This window comes from Populus euphratica, unplaced genomic scaffold, assembly GCF_000495115.2.
Source record: "Populus euphratica unplaced genomic scaffold, PopEup_1.0 scaffold239.1, whole genome shotgun sequence".
Classification (NCBI taxonomy): domain Eukaryota; kingdom Viridiplantae; phylum Streptophyta; class Magnoliopsida; order Malpighiales; family Salicaceae; genus Populus; species Populus euphratica.
Window position 1 is genome coordinate 94,476 of NW_011500120.1, and position 17,496 is coordinate 111,971.

At 38.0% G+C, this 17,496-nt stretch overlaps 3 protein-coding genes across 4 annotated transcripts in view; all 3 read left to right on the forward strand.

The window, feature by feature from the left end:
• The first annotated feature begins 2,546 nt into the window (after positions 1-2,546).
• Positions 2,547-8,315, forward strand: LOC105110069 (uncharacterized). Of its 2 annotated transcripts, none has more exons than XM_011004977.1 (6): positions 2,547-2,678; positions 2,873-3,554; positions 4,435-6,005; positions 6,422-6,553; positions 6,679-6,856; positions 6,964-8,315. In XM_011004977.1, exons 2-6 carry the CDS (start codon positions 2,912-2,914, stop codon positions 8,127-8,129), a joined length of 3,690 nt encoding a protein of 1,229 aa, XP_011003279.1. In that variant the 5' UTR covers positions 2,547-2,678; positions 2,873-2,911; the 3' UTR covers positions 8,130-8,315. The 2 variants fall into 2 exon arrangements, with proteins under 2 accessions (XP_011003279.1, XP_011003278.1); XM_011004976.1 differs by having other exon boundaries at positions 2,548-2,678; positions 6,934-8,315.
• An 889-nt stretch (positions 8,316-9,204) lies between these two features.
• LOC105110070 (peroxidase 5-like) lies at positions 9,205-10,735 on the forward strand. Its single transcript, XM_011004978.1, has 4 exons — positions 9,205-9,498; positions 9,715-9,906; positions 9,977-10,142; positions 10,249-10,735. The coding sequence occupies exons 1-4, from the start codon at positions 9,277-9,279 to the stop codon at positions 10,659-10,661; spliced, it is 993 nt and encodes a 330-aa protein (XP_011003280.1). The 5' UTR covers positions 9,205-9,276; the 3' UTR covers positions 10,662-10,735.
• Positions 10,736-16,830: 6,095 nt separating this feature from the next.
• LOC105110071 (peroxidase 5-like) overlaps positions 16,831-17,496 on the forward strand; it is a 1,723-nt gene continuing 1,057 nt past the window's right edge. Inside the window, exons 1-2 of the mRNA XM_011004979.1 lie at positions 16,831-17,124; positions 17,362-17,488. Coding sequence (XP_011003281.1) covers positions 16,906-17,124; positions 17,362-17,488 — 346 coding nt within the window. The 5' untranslated portion in view covers positions 16,831-16,905. The remainder of the gene's footprint in view (positions 17,125-17,361; positions 17,489-17,496) is intronic.

Here is a 17,496-nt window from a genome sequence, read left to right on the forward strand (position 1 = left end):
CCGTCTTATCTTGATTCTACTCCGGTGGCCTTTAGGGTAAGTAACGGCCTCAGGAGGGGTTAAAATTATGCCCTTTTCCATAGATCGATCGAGTTTCAAACAAATTATTATTTATTCGCATCAGAGACCGTTTTGTATTTCGTTACCTTCCCTGTGATCTGAATTATGAATCATAAGGTAGAGAATCAACCAAGCTCACGCATGGAGGAAGCCTTAAAGAATTGAGTCAGTTTCTACACATGAATATTAATTAATTAATTAATTAATTCCGAAATACCACTTGATTAATTAAAACAATTAAAAAGGAAGAAGAAGCTGTTAGATCTTCTACAACAAGTTTCATGTTCTTTTTCTCTCCCTTTTTTTATTTATTTTTTAAGAATAGAATAAATTGGAAAAGATGATAAAATTTGATTAAGAAAGGAGGCGTTAAGAAAAAAACAATTAAATTGAGGATGCGAAATATTGGCCGATTGGACATATGTGATATTACAAGGACTAATTAGTTTGTTTTCAAGCAATATAGGGATTGACTTAGAGTTTAGCCAAGGATGTTATCTGCAATCACACAGAGCTTGCAATGAAAAACATGTGAACTTTTATATATATAAAGAGTTCAAGAAAACATGTGTGTCTTTGTATATAATAAAACGTAATCATTTTTAAGATATAGATACCAAACTTAACGTGTAATGAACAAAAAGTGTAAAAAGTTTTTGTTTTTGTTTTTTTAATATATACATCTGTGTGTATTTACATAGCTACGCTAAGGTATTGAACGTGGAGTCATGGAGTTCATGCTTCAATGGTAAATTCATTTTTTTTTTTAAAAAAAAAGTAATTAGGTTATCCCACTTTTTTTAGTAGATAACGTTATGATCACACCATATTATTAGTTTTTTAATTGAGTATAATAACTTGTTTTTTAATGAGTTTTAAAAATATATTTTATTTTAAAAATGTTAAATTAGCGTTAAAAATGACCCCAAATATATATATATATATATATGTTAATAATTACGAGCTGATATTAATTAGCAAGATTCGGATTCTTAACTTGATGAATAATTAAGTGATAACATACTTATTGTTAATGCAATCTACTCGATTCGAATATGACTTACTTTAAATATGTACATTTCTTTATAAATATATTGTATGTCAGAGAGAGAGAGAGAGAGAGATGGAGGCCAAGATATCCCACTGCCTTTTGGTTTATAAATTTGGCTTCATGTTGCCTACTTTCTTCAAGTCCTCAACAACTCGACTATCCGAGGCTTAGAAGCCTTACATTTCTACATATTTACTTCCAAGAACAGCAACATTTCACAGCAACAAAACCTATTGCTGCCTACTCTGGCAAGAATTGATTGGCACGTATATGCAGTGGTCGCAGATAGATTCAGGGGAGAGAGAGAGACAGGAATTGAAGATGATAACGGTTGCAATCATGGCGGAGCTACTGGAAGAATATGCGGTGGCTCTGGCAAGAATTACGGAGAGATTGATGCCACCAAGACGCAGCATTAATGGTTTTCGACGTCTCAGGAATCCCCGTTTGCCTTCTTCTTCAGCTGCCACTCATGATCAAGACCCCTGTTCTTTCATTGTTTATTTCTGATTCATGCCTACCCATCTCTGCTGTTCTTCTTCGTTTGTTCATGTTCTGGGCTTAATTCATTGATGTATGAGATTCAATTCCACCCCCATCTTTCTTGTAGTTTTCTTTACTTAATCAAGAGGCCCCAGTTTTCTGTGAATTTTTGTAGTTTATGCATTAATTTGTGGCCCAGAAAATTTCATTATGATCTCTTTTGAAAACACTGATGCGTCCCCACACACTCAGCACATTTATGCAAGTGCTTGTGCTGTCCTTGTGGGGCTCCTCCTATTGCAAGATCCAAGCTTTTCACAATGACTAGCTGCAAATGATAGACGCAATCCATCAACAACTTTTCACAAAGTGTGGTTCCATTCATGAACAATTTCAAAAAGTAAATTTATTATCCAAATTGGTTCAAATTTCTAACCATCGAAACATATTAAAACTATCATCTTGTTTTTCTATAAATAAATAATTTGTTTTTGACTGAATTAGAAAAATGAATTTGGTTCTGATATAAGAAAATCTTTATATAGTTTTTGGTTAATGCCTTGGAATAGAAAAGATAATAATAATTAAAATAGCGGTGTGCGTTTTTTTTCTTTTTTTATAAAAAAATTAAAGGGACAGAATTTAGTTCAAATATATATACACACACACATACACACACACACATACACACACATATACATATTGATTATTATTTTTTGATTTTCAATTTGGCTTTAGAGGAAACATTTCAATGTTGAAAGCCTCTTTAAATAAAATTCCAGATTAGATATTCAATGATGAAAATCAGATAACACTCAAAATCACATTATTGCACATAATTTTTCCGGTTGGGACTTGATTGTCTGTTAGGGTGATTCGGTGGTAAGATTGAAAGAATCAATTCTTTAGGTACTGACATCGTATAGTAATCATAGTTTGCGGACTGCTGCCTATTTTATCAAATCCAACACAAAGCACCAGTAAAATAACACTTGTTGCCTTGGAAACCTTCAACTTGAAGACTCGCAGAGAGAGCACTGCCATATCTCTTTCCCCGGCTCTCTGGCACCAGTCTTCTTCTCCGGTAACAACTTTTTTTTTTTCCTTTTGACTTTCCTATTCATTGATCTTCATCATTTGTATTGTATATTGATTGTTTTTTGCATGATTCTTGTTCTTCATCATTATGGTCATTCCTTTTGATTGTTAGTCCTGATTATCACTTTAAAGATTCTTAATTTCACATGGATTTTTGTGGGTTTTGATCATTTTATGCAGTTGTTTGTTAACACAACATAAAGATATAGGCTTAATGAGATGATGAATTATGGGGTTTCTTATGGTTATAATAATGGAGGTGGATCATCATCCTCCTCTTCAAATTTATCAGCTTCAGCCCCACCTTTCACTGTTGATAGGTCTGCAGCAAAACCCCTTTTGGATTTAACTGAACCCACTTATCCTGTTAGCTTGAATCCCTCCTTACACAATTGGGTCACCTCCAACTCTTACATTCCCAATTCAAGACCTGATCTCTTTCCCATTCCAAACCTGGAATTTGATTCCTTGCCTTCCCCACTTGCATTTGGATACTCCTCGCCTACTTCCCAGATGCCATCTATGAGCCACCCTCTTGTTTCGGCTTCCACTGATGCTGTTTTGTATGGTCAAGGTAATCCTAGCATTGTTGAAGCTAAACCATATTATCCGTATGTTTCACCTGCAATTGCTAGTGATGGTTCCTTGAAGATCCCCAACCAATCTGGTTATGAATTGTTGTCTACCTCTCATGTTGGAACATCTAATGGATCCTCTCGTGATGGTTATAGTCAAAGCTTGGTAGTTTTGGATCATACAGCACAGTGGAATGGCTTGTGGGAGGGAGTTACTGATTGGCATCAGAGCAAAAAAATGCAACTTGACGGAGGTTTTTCTGCGAAGGAGAATTTCATTAATCAAGGTATACTTGTCTTATTATTACTGTTATTATTGAGAATTCAAAAAATTATTTTAGACCTTGCATTTTGTTCTTGTCTATTCATGCTCATTATTGATTTTGTCGTCTTTATAAATTAATTACTGTTCTTATTATTCATCATAATATATACCTTGTATATTTATTTTCCTGTAGTTGCATCTCCACATTAGAATGAGTGCTATTCTGAAGTCTTTATACATGGTCTAGCACAGCATACACACTATATTAAGCTGTAATTTTTCTGTTTCATGCCACTTGGTTATTGTTTCCATGCCCATTGAGAAAGTATAAGAAAGATGAACATTATACAAAAATGTGATTTTCTTTCAAATTCGTACTTATTAGTGAGATGCATTTTGTCATGTTTTCTTTTTCACTGCGGAGTAATTTTATTCACATCTCACTTCTTTGTATCTATTCTTCTAAACTGTTTTCTAAAGGCACTCTTGCTCTGCTGGGCAAGTGGTAGGCGTCTACATATAAGCCTCTTTGTAACTTGTCCATTCCTTATTGAAGAGTCATTCTGATACCGAGGGATGTAGATAACACTGTCATAATTTTTAATACATCAGATATAAGGTTTGGAATATATTCCTTTTACTCTGCCATAATCTGTATCCTTGGGGTTACCTTTTTCCCTTATGTCATTGGAAGTCTTTAAGGAGATTCTTCTTTACCACCTACCAGAACCATCCTGAATTATGAGTAATTGTATCTTAATCGAATGATTTCGGCTCTAATTGCGCAACAAGTTCATAATTTTTGAAGTATGCACCCAGTGGAAAACAAATGGTAAGATAAGCATTTTTAGCTAGGATAATTACCTGTTATCTAGCATTTCTTTAATTGCTTCTACTTGCAGGGTTTTCTGCATTCAAGGATATCAGCAAATGTGAAGAAACTTCCCTTGGAATCGACGTGGTTGGTAGGCAAGCACACACTGAGTCTGCAAGCACAGGACAGCTGGATTATAAAGCGTTCCTTGGTGAAAAACCCAAGTTCCTGCATGCGGGTTATTCAACACCATCACCTTTGGTGTTTCCTTCAGTAGCACCACAAGCTTATCCTCAGGTACCATCCTCAAATGTAGTCAATTCTCCGATTAATCAAATGCCAGATGTCATTTCATATGGAAAATCCTCAAGGAAGCGTGATGCTAGTCCAAATGATAGTATGCCAGTGATGAAGCCTTCACCTGCTGTTGTTGTTAGATCCCCAGGGCAAGATACATATTCATTTAAAAATATGAAATCTGGTTGTGATGGTGATGAGAAGGGCAATAATTCCTCATCTGTGCCAGAGCCTAGCTCTGAAGGAAAAGTTTTCTATGATTCTAGCCAAATTAATTTTCATCTGAAACAACATGATGATTACTTGGCAGAAATTTCCTCTAAAAACAATGAGTTGCCAAGCAACAAAAATATTTCTGTGAATTTCTTCGATAAGCTTTTCAAAGAAAAAATGGACAATAAAGTTCTTCGTAGAAATCTAGATTTCTTCAATTTGGATATGGATGGTCATGAAGCCATAGGTTCTGTAGAGAATACTTCTGAAAGTTTAGATCATTACAACCCTGCTGTGGACTCACCATGCTGGAAAGGTGCTCCAGTTTCTCATCTATCTGCATTTGAAATTTCTGAGGTTGTGGACCCGCTGATTCCGAAAAAGGTAGAAGCTTGCAATGGCTTGAGTCCTCAGGACCCTCAAATCTCCCCTTCCGCTACTAATGATGCTGTAAAAGCCTGCCCTGAAAAACAAAGTAATATTTCTGTGCCCCTCAATCATGAGAGTCTGGAACATCAACCAGCCTCTTTGTTTAAGAGGCCTTTAGTTGCTAAAATGTTATTTAGAGAAGAAATTGATGATGCTGGGAAGTACGGACCCTACCAAAGGATACCAAGCTATTGTCATGAAGCTCAAATTTCTGATGTCATTGATGATGAAACTAGGAAAGAAAGTATCCTTTCTGATTTTAACTCCCTGCACACTGAGAAGCGAAGTCTTGAAGATGGTGAATGGCCATCAAAGAAAAATTCTTATGTTGCAGATGTTAGGAGGAAAATCAATGATGACCCTGATGATTGTTCATCTCACGTACCGTTCCATGCTATAGAACAGGTCTTATGTTCGCCACCTTCATCAGAACATGCCCCTGCTCAGCACACCCAATCACAGGGTGAAGAATCATCGTCAAAGATGCATGCACGAACACTTGTTGATACAATGCACAACCTTGCAGAATTGCTCCTATTTTACTCTTTGAATGACACTTGTGAGTTGAAGGATGAAGACTTTGATGTTCTTAAAGATGTGATCAACAATCTCAATATCTGTATGTCGAAGAATTTGGAAAGGAAGATTTCAACACAAGAATCATTGATTCCTCAGCAAGCCACTTCTCAATTTCATGGAAAGTTATCTGATCTTTACAAGGTATTTCTTTATTTTGTTTAATCCATGCAACAACTTAGGTTTTTATAGAACTGGGAAGAAGCTATGGGCTCGGAAGAGGTATGAATTGAAGGCACTGCTTGGTGCAATGGTGAAACTTTAAAATCCCATCACACACAAACATTGACCTCTCATTGGTGGGTGATGTATGGATATCACCTAATTTTCATAGTAGCAAGATCATTCGATGGTCCAATCCCACACTTTTCGCTTCCGGTATTGAATCTATGATGTCCATTTAAAAAAACTAAACTAATAGGCATTATCTATGTGATAATCTTATGCCCTCATCAATCTTGCTTGTCCATGTTTTGATGTTTTATCACTACACTGAATAATGTAATTTTAGGTTGTAAATGTGAATTGACCTTGAGTGTGTTGATTTTGTTATGTTTCAGGGCCAACTTGAGTTTCAGTATTTTGAGGATGAGGAGCATAAAATTGCGTCTGATAAGAAAAAGGAGAAACTGTCAAATTGGGTTTCCACAAGGTGTGCTGCTGATACAGTCAAAGATGATAACATGACCCAGGTATTCTTTTTGTTGCTGTCACATCTATTTTATAGAAATTCTCATCTTAAAATGATTTTTGCTATGAAGGATGGAAAGGAGTAAAAGAAAACTTAATTTTTTTGGTACAAAAACGTGATTTGCAGGCTATAAAGAAGGTTCTTGCCAAGAATTTTCCGATCGAAGAAGAATCCGAGTCTCAAATTCTTCTGTATAGAAATCTATGGCTTGAAGCAGAAGCTTCATTGTGCTCTGTTAATCATAAGGCTCGCTTCAATCGAATGAAGATTGAGATGGAAAAAGGCAACTCACAAAAAGCAAACGGTAAACCTATTACCAATTTCTGATTGTCACTTTAAAAAGACACTTGCTGGCTAAAATCTTGTGTGTTTTGTACGTAGATTTTTCTTCTGCTGCCCCTGTTGTACCAGAAAAATCTATGGTCAAGGAGAATCTTTCAAAGCCCAAGGTTTCATCTGACATATTGCCTGCTGATGATAAGGGCTGCCCTGTCCAAGATGTTTCCTTAATAGATTCATCTATCTTGAACAGTAACAGCCATTCAGATGATGTCATGGCCAGATTTCATATCTTAAAAAGCCGGGTTGAAGACTCAAATTCTATGAGTACTTCAGCTGTGGAGAAATTATCAAGTTCCAAGGTTTCTACTGATCTGAACCTGGTTGACAAATTGGCATGTGACACGAATGATAGCACTAAGCCCAATTTATCCATCCAGGATTCTCACATGTCGGGAACAAGCAGTAATGCTGATGGTGTTAGCAGCCATGCAGATGATGTTATAGCTAGATTTCATATCTTAAAATGCCGGGTTGACAGCTCTAGTTCTGGGAATACTTCAGCTATGGAGAAATTGTCAAGTTCTAAGGTTTCTCCTGATCTGAACAAGGTTGACAAAATGGTATATGACACCAAAGATAGTACGAAGCCCCATATAACCATCCAGGATTCCCCCATGGCAGGAAGGAGCAGCCATGCAGAAGATGTCATGGCCAGATTTTGTACTTTAAAAGGCCGGGATGACAACTCTAATTCTGTGAATATATCAGCCATGGAGAAATTGACAAGTTCCAAGGTTTCTTCTAATCTGAGCAATGTTGGTAAATTGACTGTCGAAGCAAAAGATAGCACAAAGCCAGATATAACCAAGCAGGATTCTCCTTTGCCAAGCACATCAAGTCATGCAGAAGATACTGAAGCTGCTATTATGGCCAGATTGCTTATCTTGAAACACAGAGATGGCTGTTCAAGTTCCTTGGAAATGGAAGAGCATCAGCCAGAGAGCATTGATAGTGGGTACACCTGTCTGAGAAGGGATGTTCCAATGGGTAAAGGTGGATTGAAAGACAGCATTTTGGATGTAAATATGGAACCTGCCATCCGAAATTATCCTGCTGACTCTGCTGAAGACAAATCAACTGTGAAAGAATTCCGGTTATTTGTCAATGACGATGCCAAGATCCAATCTAGCCTCACCAATAGGTTTGGAGACCAACCTCATGCTGGTTGGTATGATAGCTGTTCATCAGACTGGGAACATGTGTTGAAGGAGGAGATTGTAGGGCAGGGTTATTGATGAACAAGTTGGATGCTCAATGTTCCCTCATCTGCAAATAATATCCTCTCTGTTTTCCAATAACATATATATGGTGTGACAGACATTTTTACGTTGGCTTTGCTTTAATGAGAGTTTGATGGCTCTTTGATCGTATGAAAAGTTTATGGACTTCGAATTTTGTAAATGTATGTGTGCCTTTTTTCCGATTTCATCTTCTAATTTACCTTGGACATCTAAGTTTAGTTTTTGCCTGGTTGCAGACTGAGATATCTGAGCTGGTAAGTGGTATGACGTTGATCCAGTAGTGAGTGCAGATGGAAGGGTATTCAGTTTCATCTTGAGTTCATAAATCCTTTGAACATATACCTCATTAACTTAGACAACAGAGGGACTAATTCGAGGGACCCCCCTATAATTTACTACCATCAATTTCCTTTTCCTATTCTAAAATCCAAATCAACTGTTCAAGTTCGATTTTGTCAGAAATTTAGAACACTACCAAGTCTGTATCGCTGGAACTTAATCAAAACTGTTATGGATTGCTCATGGAATTTCACTACTGTTTACAGAATGCTAATTGCATCCAAATTCTGTCAAATATCATTGTATTTGTACCGATTTAGAATTGGTCAGGACTCATGGCCCCTTCTTGCACGCAAAGAAATCATAAAGTAGATTATAGAGGAAGTTCTTATCTCCTCCAAGTTACTCACACATGCACAATCTTAAAACTATATGATTATGATATGATATTTTATCTAATCTTTAACCACTCTTGCTGAATTCGCTCTTCTTGCTCTCAAGTCAGACCAGTTGATATCTTTACGATTATAATGACAGCGCAATTGTTGCATGTGGATTATATTATAATGGGAATCATATCTGATTCCATATATCATGAAACTGACTCCACTTGTCTTTTCTTGTACTTTTGGAAGAGAATCATAATCTATTGCTGATCATGTAACAGGGAATTCCAGCCTAGCTGGTGCCTTCTCATCTGGCACCGAAAATTGCACAGGACTTTCTATTGGATGGAATAATTCATGCATCAATATAAAATGTTACGATGCCTAATTTCTTCAACTATATATAGACGAAGATTTATGCATAGATCATAGATTGATATGGTTCGAGCTAGATAGGGTGATATAAACATCACATCATGAGTTCCAAGAAGCTAAGTCAGCCATGTCTAGTGTGCTGGGTTGTTGTTTTCCTGTTCTGCACTCAAAGTGTTCATTCTCAGCTTGAAGTTGGGTTTTATAGAAGTTCATGCAAGATGGCTGAGTTCATTGTCAAAGGGGCAGTTAGAGATGGTTTCAATAAGGATAGAGGAGTGGCTGCTGGTCTTGTTAGAATGCACTTTCATGATTGTTTCGTTGGGGTAAGTGTGTGTGTGTGTGTGGAGAGAGAGACAGAGATGTGAACAAGTAAACATAATCTCTTCTTCTTTACTTCAAAGAAGCATAACGAGGAACCTTGGAAGGATTTCAAAGGAAAAAAATTAACAAGTTCATGTCTCTATAGCGTATGGGATTTAGATCTAATTCATGACAGTGCTTGATTAGAGACTAACTTGGTTACCCTTTTGGTCATTTAGGGCTGTGATGCATCTGTGCTTCTTGACTCCACTCCCTCAAACAAAGCAGAAAAAGACTCTACTGCCAACAACCCTAGTCTGCGAGGCTTTGAAGTCATTGACAATGCAAAGGCTAGACTAGAGACCGAATGCAAGGGAACTGTCTCATGTGCTGATATTCTCGCATTTGCAGCAAGAGACAGCATTGAGATAGTAAGAAGACATGATTGTTTGAAGTGTTAAACGTGCATGCTTGGATATAACCCTTAATTCTTTTGTGCAGACTGGAGGTTTTGGCTATGATGTTCCTGCGGGAAGAAGAGATGGCACAGTTTCACTAGCTTCAGAGGTCTCAACAAACTTACCTACCCCCAAATTCAATGTCGACCAACTCACTCAAAATTTTGCAAACAAGGGTTTCTCACAAGAAGAAATGGTTACCCTCTCTGGTACTTCACCTATATATACTATATCCTGTCAAAACAAGATTAATTCTTGCCAAAATCTCGACACTACTGAATGATCATAATAAACTCTGTGATGATATACATCCAGGAGGACACACCATTGGTCGATCACATTGCACTTCCTTCAGAAAGAGATTATACAACTTCAGTGGAACAACGAGCCAGGACCCAACCTTAGATGCTACGTATGCAACAAGTTTGAAGCAGATGTGTCCGCAAGGTAGTACAGATCCTAGCCTGGTGGTGCCGATGAACCCTGGTAGTCCAGCCACTACTGATGCAGGGTACTATCTTGATATCTTAGCAAACCGAGGCTTGTTCACATCAGACCAAACTCTCTTGACAAATGCAGCAACTGCAACTCAAGTGAATATTAATGCAAGAAATTCCATGCTTTGGAAGAGCAAGTTTGCAGCTGCCATGCTGAAGATGGGCAAACTTGATGTCTTGACCGGGAATGCGGGAGAGATTCGGGCTGATTGTAGGGTCATCAACAGTTAAGTAGCAAGGCTTGGGAGCTGAATTAACATTGATCTGCTTTTAAGCTTAAGGTCAATAGGATTCTTTCTTAAAAAAAAATAATAATAATAAATAAAATAATGCATGTTTCCAGTGCTTAATTTTATTATTTTCAAAAGCTCCAATTAATGACACTCATCTCCTACTTTGAAGGTATCTAAGTTCGAGCAATTTTTCCTTTACAATCGGAAAATAAAATAAAAAATCATATAGTTTCGATTCTTATAATATTATATTTTATTAAATTTTCTATTCTAAAAATAATAAAACTAATGGATGATTAATTAATATTTTCAAAGAACTAATAGGATTCTGATCCCATTAATTAATTTAAAAAAAGGGTTAAGCTTAAATATTGCTTGTAGTGAAATAAATGTTCCTTGACTTAGATATTGATCGTTGCATGTACAATGCATGATTTATTTTCTAATTAACTATAAAAAGATTTCCTAATCCGTAGACTAATTGTCCTTACAAACCTAATCCTAATGTTCTTGGGTAATTATTGCTTACAGATTAAAGCTTTTTTTGGGTTAGAAACTACGTGCTCCGTTGCATGTCTATGTATTTACTGTTTTAAAAAAGATATTTATTTAAAAAATATATTAATGTGATGTTATTTTAATGATTTTAATATAATAATATTAAAATAAAAAAATTATTTTAATAAAAACCCCCGACATTACACTACAATAACGAACCCACAGTACTTATCGAATATTCTAGAAGCAGTAATCCACGTATAGGAAGCTGTTTCGCCTTGATGAAAAAGACAAGATTACCCCTTAATTGGAGATCAAATTAATTTGGATGGAGACAAGATTACCTTGATTAAAAAATCTTTAATAATGCTTATATCTTTAATCAAATCTCTCATAGTTTTGACAGCTAGCCGTGGGACTCGTTCAGGGCCCTTTTCTTTACTTTTTTTATGTCGGTAGCCCTAATTATTGCAGGAAAGTTCAAAATGTGGAACCTTTGCGTGCAGCGACTAAATTGCATATCACAGCCGAGGGACTCATGCTTGCTCGAAAGTTTGGTATTTAACGTCCTTTAATAGGACTTTTTGCTTTCAGAATTAAGGAAGGAATTAAGGATATTTCAAGAACATTTCCAGAACAAAGATTATGGAGACAACGTGATTCGATGAACTTAGTGTTATATAAACAATATATTAAATCGAGAGAGAGATCCTTGTGATATATACAAACGATTAAATTTCTTGTTTTTAAAGTAATGTGAGATGACAGCATCATCATAGACTTCCAAGCAAGTGATTTGGGAAACGCAATATAATTGGTGTTCTCATAGACAACTCCATCCATACATGACAGTCCCTTCAAGACATATTGTCTTAACTCACATGAGTTAAGCCACATAATAAGTTTTGTTCTTGAAAAATCATCAGAGATCGATAAGATGCTCATCTCCTAGTCGATATAGGATAGTAATATCATCACAATGAGGACCTGTTTGTTATACTTATGGTTTTGAAAATAAAAAAATTCATTTCAAAAGTGTTATTATATATATGAACAGCCGGTGGTTTTGGAAAAGTTTAATATCCTTGAAGAAAGCCAGACATGATGTGATATTATACAAATTAATAATGGCGTCCTTGAAGGTGAGTTTATCAATAATCTCCAACACCAAGTCTCAAATTTGGTTTGGGGTGTCGGCTAAATATTCCATGCAAACAACGATCGCAAGAGGCAAGAGGTGGGTTCACAGTTTATGACTTTTCCTGCCTCAATATCCATATATCCCCAGAAAGAGTTATGGAGAGGACGTACTGAGAAACATATAATGTTAGGTTGGTTGCCATTAATGTGCAACAACCATTTGCTATTGCACTAACCATGTGCACTCATCCAAGATGTCAAAGGTTGGCAGCCACCATTGTTGAAGAAGAGTTGGAGTTGGCAGCCACCTTTGTTGAAGAAAAGCCTCCATGAATGCCTATAAATAGAGGCATATGCAAGAGAGCAAAATGAGTGAAGAGAATTATGAAAATGTGAAGAGTAGAGAGAAAGAGAGAGCTGCAATGGCAGCAGCCTTGCTGTCATTGCAGCAGCTGCAAGTGCAGCAAAGAGAGTTGAGAGTTGAGTATGAGAGGGTGTAATCCTCCTCCTCCATGTATTTGTTTTGTATTCTTTCTCTATCTCTAAATATATTGACTTCTCCCGTGGATGTAGGCTGTTTTGCCGAACCACGTTAAATATTGTGTCAGTGTGCTTGGCTCTCCTATGAGCAAGTATTAGAACATCACCGGTCGGAATTCCCAACAATTGGTATCAGAGCGTTCGGTTTAAAGTGGTGTTTGATTTTGCTCAAAAATGAAAGTTGTCAAAATTGTGTTTTGACCATACCACTGTGTAGAGGAGGAAGAGACGAAGCCACTGGTGAAAACCGCGTCGAAATCGGACGTCGAAAACCGTCGCACGCGCCGGCGGGGTGGCTGTCCACGTCATCAGCCACGTCAGCAGTTCTGCACAGTCATCAGACACGTCACCTGACATATCAGCACTCTGACCAGTCAAACTGCCACGTCAGCAGTTCTGCACAGTCATCAGACACGTCACCTGACACATCAGCACTCTGACCAGTCAAACTGCCACGTCAGATTTGGTTGACCTATATGTCCTACGTGGATGACACGTCATTACAGCCACGTCAGCTCCCTGGATTTTGATCCTGTGTGGCGGAGTCTATGTGCAACCGGTTCTGAGATTGAATCTGGGCCGTTTATCAGGCCAAAATTGTTTTGATCAAAACTTAGCCGTCTGAAGTGCGATTTGGACGATTTCAGACTTGTTTCCAGCTAATTTGATCGTTCCGGATGCAATGGTACGGTCCGATCATTGAGATTGAGATCAGAAATGGCAGTGATGAATTATTAAAGAGAGATTACCCGATCAGGAGGCATATGATGGTCATCATGGTGGTCGATGGAGCTGAAGAAGAAGAAATCACACATGTTTGCCCAATTACATGTGGTGAACTATTATGTGGGGAATTTTAATTGCCTTGAGGGAAGGTAAAATTGGGACACTCTAAACACCCGATCATGTGGACAATTTGAGGTGGAGAGTGAAATTTGATGAAGACCAATCTTGACGAATCTGAGCACTGGTAGTCTCACCAGATGTTGAGAAATCAGGTATAAAACCAGGATACCCCAGATCACTTATAAAGGAAAGCCGCAACAAAGCTAGCAAATGGTTGTATATACGAAAAGACAGTACGATGGATAGATATGGCCTAAGAGGTTCTGGCTAGGAGATTGGGTTTTAAGCGGGACCGTTGTGACCCCTCCAATCTTTCCTGGGAACTTGCTTAGTGGAAGGATTATCCATACGGTACTATTTTCGTATATGTGACAGTTTGTTATGAAACTGTTGAAGAGTAGCAGGATGACGGCACAAAGGAACAGTTGGGTTTCGTATGATCAAGGATTTGATGGAGTGGTGATTTCTCCAAGGAAGTTAGATTCGGTGACTATAATTTCTCGAGGGGAGAATTGATGAAGACCCTGATAATGGAAGAGAAATACAGCAAAGGGATAAAGATTGGCACCCTATTTAAACTTGGATAGATGTTGTGACAGGATGAGCTGCTGTCAAATATAAGCAAGGAATAGGGAGAAATCTGGAGAACCAAAATTGCACGAGAGCACATGAAGATTGTGTAGGAGTACCCGGAGGATCCAACGAGGTACTATAATGAGACAACAGGTGCAAGGAGAAGAAGAGTTCCTAGATGAAGCTCAGAGCAGAGACTATGAAAAAGTTGTACAACAAAAGTCTCTTGTGCTCTTGATAAAGGCAACAAGCGAGGACCTTTCAATGCATGCAAGGATGGAAGGATGAGCTGTTGCAGATGCACCTAATTAAGGGGGTGCAAACGCCTGTGATAAAAGGCGACCGCCTATGATGAAAGGCGAAGACACCAAAGGGAGTTGGTGCGGGTGGAGCTGTTAAGCAGAAAAGGCGTAGAAGCTCCAAACATAGAAATTGAGGTGGAGGATTGCGAGGAGTATACCGCAACTTTCTCTTTCTATGTAATTAGTAGCAAAGAATTTATGGAGCCACTTTGAAGCATCTTAGCTGAAGGAGGATGCGACCGCCTATAAAAGGCGAAGACACCTTAAAGAGAAGGTGTGGGGGCTATGAGATGAGCCCATGATTAGACCGCCGCATGACGACGAGCGGAGACACCTCAGGAGAAGGTGTGAGGGCCGTGGAAGGAGCCCAGTTCAAAACACCCCAGAGCCAATGTGATGGCTTGGTATGAGTGGACAGATGGATAGCCAATAAAAGGGCTATGATGAGTATGGAGACAAATGCAGGATTGACTTTCATGGATATTGCCCCCATACTAAAGATCAATGAGCTAGAAGACATTTGCCTTGGACAATAAGTGGATGACTTGTGGAGCATTAAGACGTGGCTGCTATGAAGGAGCAGAGGGCATGCGCAGGTTCCAAGAACAAGTTGACTCTTGTCAAGGTGGTGAGCTCGGTAATGGCATTGTAATACTCAGAGTATGAAGACAGATATGGATTAACCTTTTATGGGCTGCCCCCATGGTTAAAGGTGGAAAGCTACCTGGACTCTTGAGACTAAGAGCGAGAGACTCATGGAGAAGTAAGGCGTGGTTCATAGGGTGGAACAGAGGGCAGGCGCAACTCCTGGATGAGTAGACTCTTGGAAGAGTGGTGAGCTTGTGATCATATTGAGATACTCAGATAATGACTGTCGCACTTGAAATATCCGTTTGAGGGGGTGTTGTAAGCCTTGATGTGAGGCTTGATGAATCATTCCGGACTGAGCATGGTTGATACGCTCGAAGGGGAATGTTGTTCCAGAGACAAGCGTTAACACTATTCAGATGTGATATGGCAGACCATCTGGTTATAGTGATCCTTTTGTGTGAGAAAAGGTGTGCTTTGGTTACTCTGATGATTGAAAGGTTTGGCGAGTACCTATAAACTTGGCCAAAGATGCTCTCAGATTGGAAAGCTTGGAAGAGCTGCAAGATGCAAGTTTATGTTGAAGAAGCAAGAGGACAGTTGCCCCACATGAATGGCAAAGGGGGTGATTGTTAGGTTGGTTGCCATTAATGTGCAACAACCATTTGCTATTGCACCAACCATGTGCACTCATCCAAGATGTCAAAGGTTGGCAGCCACCATTGTTGAAGAAGAGTTGGAGTTGGCAGCCACCTTTGTTGAAGAAAAGCCTTCATGAATGCCTATAAATAGAGGCATATGCAAGAGAGCAAAATGAGTGAAGAGAATTATGAAAATGTGAAGAGTAGAGAGAAAGAGAGAGCTGCAATGGCAGCAGCCTTGCTGTCATTGCAGCAGCTGCAAGTGCAGCAAAGAGAGTTGAGAGTTGAGTATGAGAGGGTGTAATCCTCCTCCTCCATGTATTTGTTTTGTATTCTTTCTCTATCTCTAAATATATTGACTTCTCCCGTGGATGTAGGCTGTTTTGCCGAACCACGTTAAATATTGTGTCAGTGTGCTTGACTCTCCTATGAGCAAGTATTAGAACATCACCGGTCGGAATTCCCAACATATAATTCCTATCTTCTTCTTCTTTTCTTTAATTTCTTTTACAATCTCTGTTTTTTCTGTCTCGAGATATATAGTATAGTAATGGAATAGTTATCTAATTTTGACTAAGTTGGCAATATCCAAAGCTTACATCTTATTATTATTATTATTATTATTATTATTATTATTATATATTTATAGAATGCTCATACATATATTACAGACAAACGAGGGGGGAATCACCTCGCACAAGTGGGTTTAATTAATAGGAAAAATTATGATATGCTCATCTAGATTTTGAAAACTCACATAAATCCACCAAAGAATTTAATTACCAAAACCTTTAATAATTAGCCACTCTTGCTGAATTTTCCTCCCTCACTGTTGCTGAATTTATTATCCCACTCAATTAGTCAAAAACATTAGGTTTCTTTGTCTGATTACCTGATAATTCTTTTGCATGATGCTGAATTGAGATCCAATCATATATGATTCCAAATATCATAAATACGATTCAACTTGTCCTCTCTTCTATTTCCGGACAACTGACATTACTATATATATATATATATATACACATATATATTTCTTCAACTATAAATAGGTATAGCTTTCAAGTAAACAATTCAGGTTCGAGGATATAGCTAGTGTAAAGTTGTGGGGATAATGATGAGTTCCAAGAGGCTAACTCAGCTATCTGTAGTTTGTTGGGTGGCTGTTTTGTTTTTTCAAAGTGTCCAGTCTCAGCTTCAAGTAGGGTTTTATAGAAATTCATGCAGGAGGGCTGAGTTGATTGTGAGAAATGCTGTTAGAGATGGTATCAACAAGGATAGAGGTGTGGCTGCTGGCCTTGTGAGAATGCACTTTCATGACTGTTTTGTTAGGGTAAGCATAAGCTACCTAGCACGCACTCGAGCGAAGTTATTTTCTAGCCAAAAAAACACACGACTGACAAATTTAAAATAATAACATGATCCAAAAAGCTTAAAGTAATTATTAACATGTTTTTGCAACCGCAACCCTAGGTTGCCCTAATCGGTGTAAACATGTAAACTTAATTTTTTGCTTGTTCGAAGGTTATTAACCTGGTTAGATGTGTTTCTTTCTTTTTTACTAATGTAGGGTTGTGAAGGATCTGTGCTTCTCGACTCCACCTCATCAAACACAGCAGAAAAGGACTCTCCTGCCAACAGCAACAGTCTGCGTGGTTATGAAGTCGTCGACGATGCAAAGGCTAAACTAGAAGCCGAATGCCGA

Excerpts from the sequence above, each read along its gene's own strand:
- LOC105110069 (XM_011004976.1), top strand. The coding sequence starts at position 2,912 with ATGATGAATTATGGGGTTTCTTATGGTTATAATAATGGAGGTGGATCA. Across the intron at positions 6,006-6,421 it reads AGTTATCTGATCTTTACAAG|GGCCAACTTGAGTTTCAGTA; the intron begins GTATTTCTTTAT and ends GTTATGTTTCAG. Across the intron at positions 6,857-6,933 it reads CAACTCACAAAAAGCAAACG|ATTTTTCTTCTGCTGCCCCT; the intron begins GTAAACCTATTA and ends TTTTGTACGTAG.
- LOC105110070 (XM_011004978.1), top strand. The coding sequence starts at position 9,277 with ATGAGTTCCAAGAAGCTAAGTCAGCCATGTCTAGTGTGCTGGGTTGTT. Across the intron at positions 9,499-9,714 it reads TTCATGATTGTTTCGTTGGG|GGCTGTGATGCATCTGTGCT; the intron begins GTAAGTGTGTGT and ends TTGGTCATTTAG. Across the intron at positions 9,907-9,976 it reads CAAGAGACAGCATTGAGATA|ACTGGAGGTTTTGGCTATGA; the intron begins GTAAGAAGACAT and ends TCTTTTGTGCAG.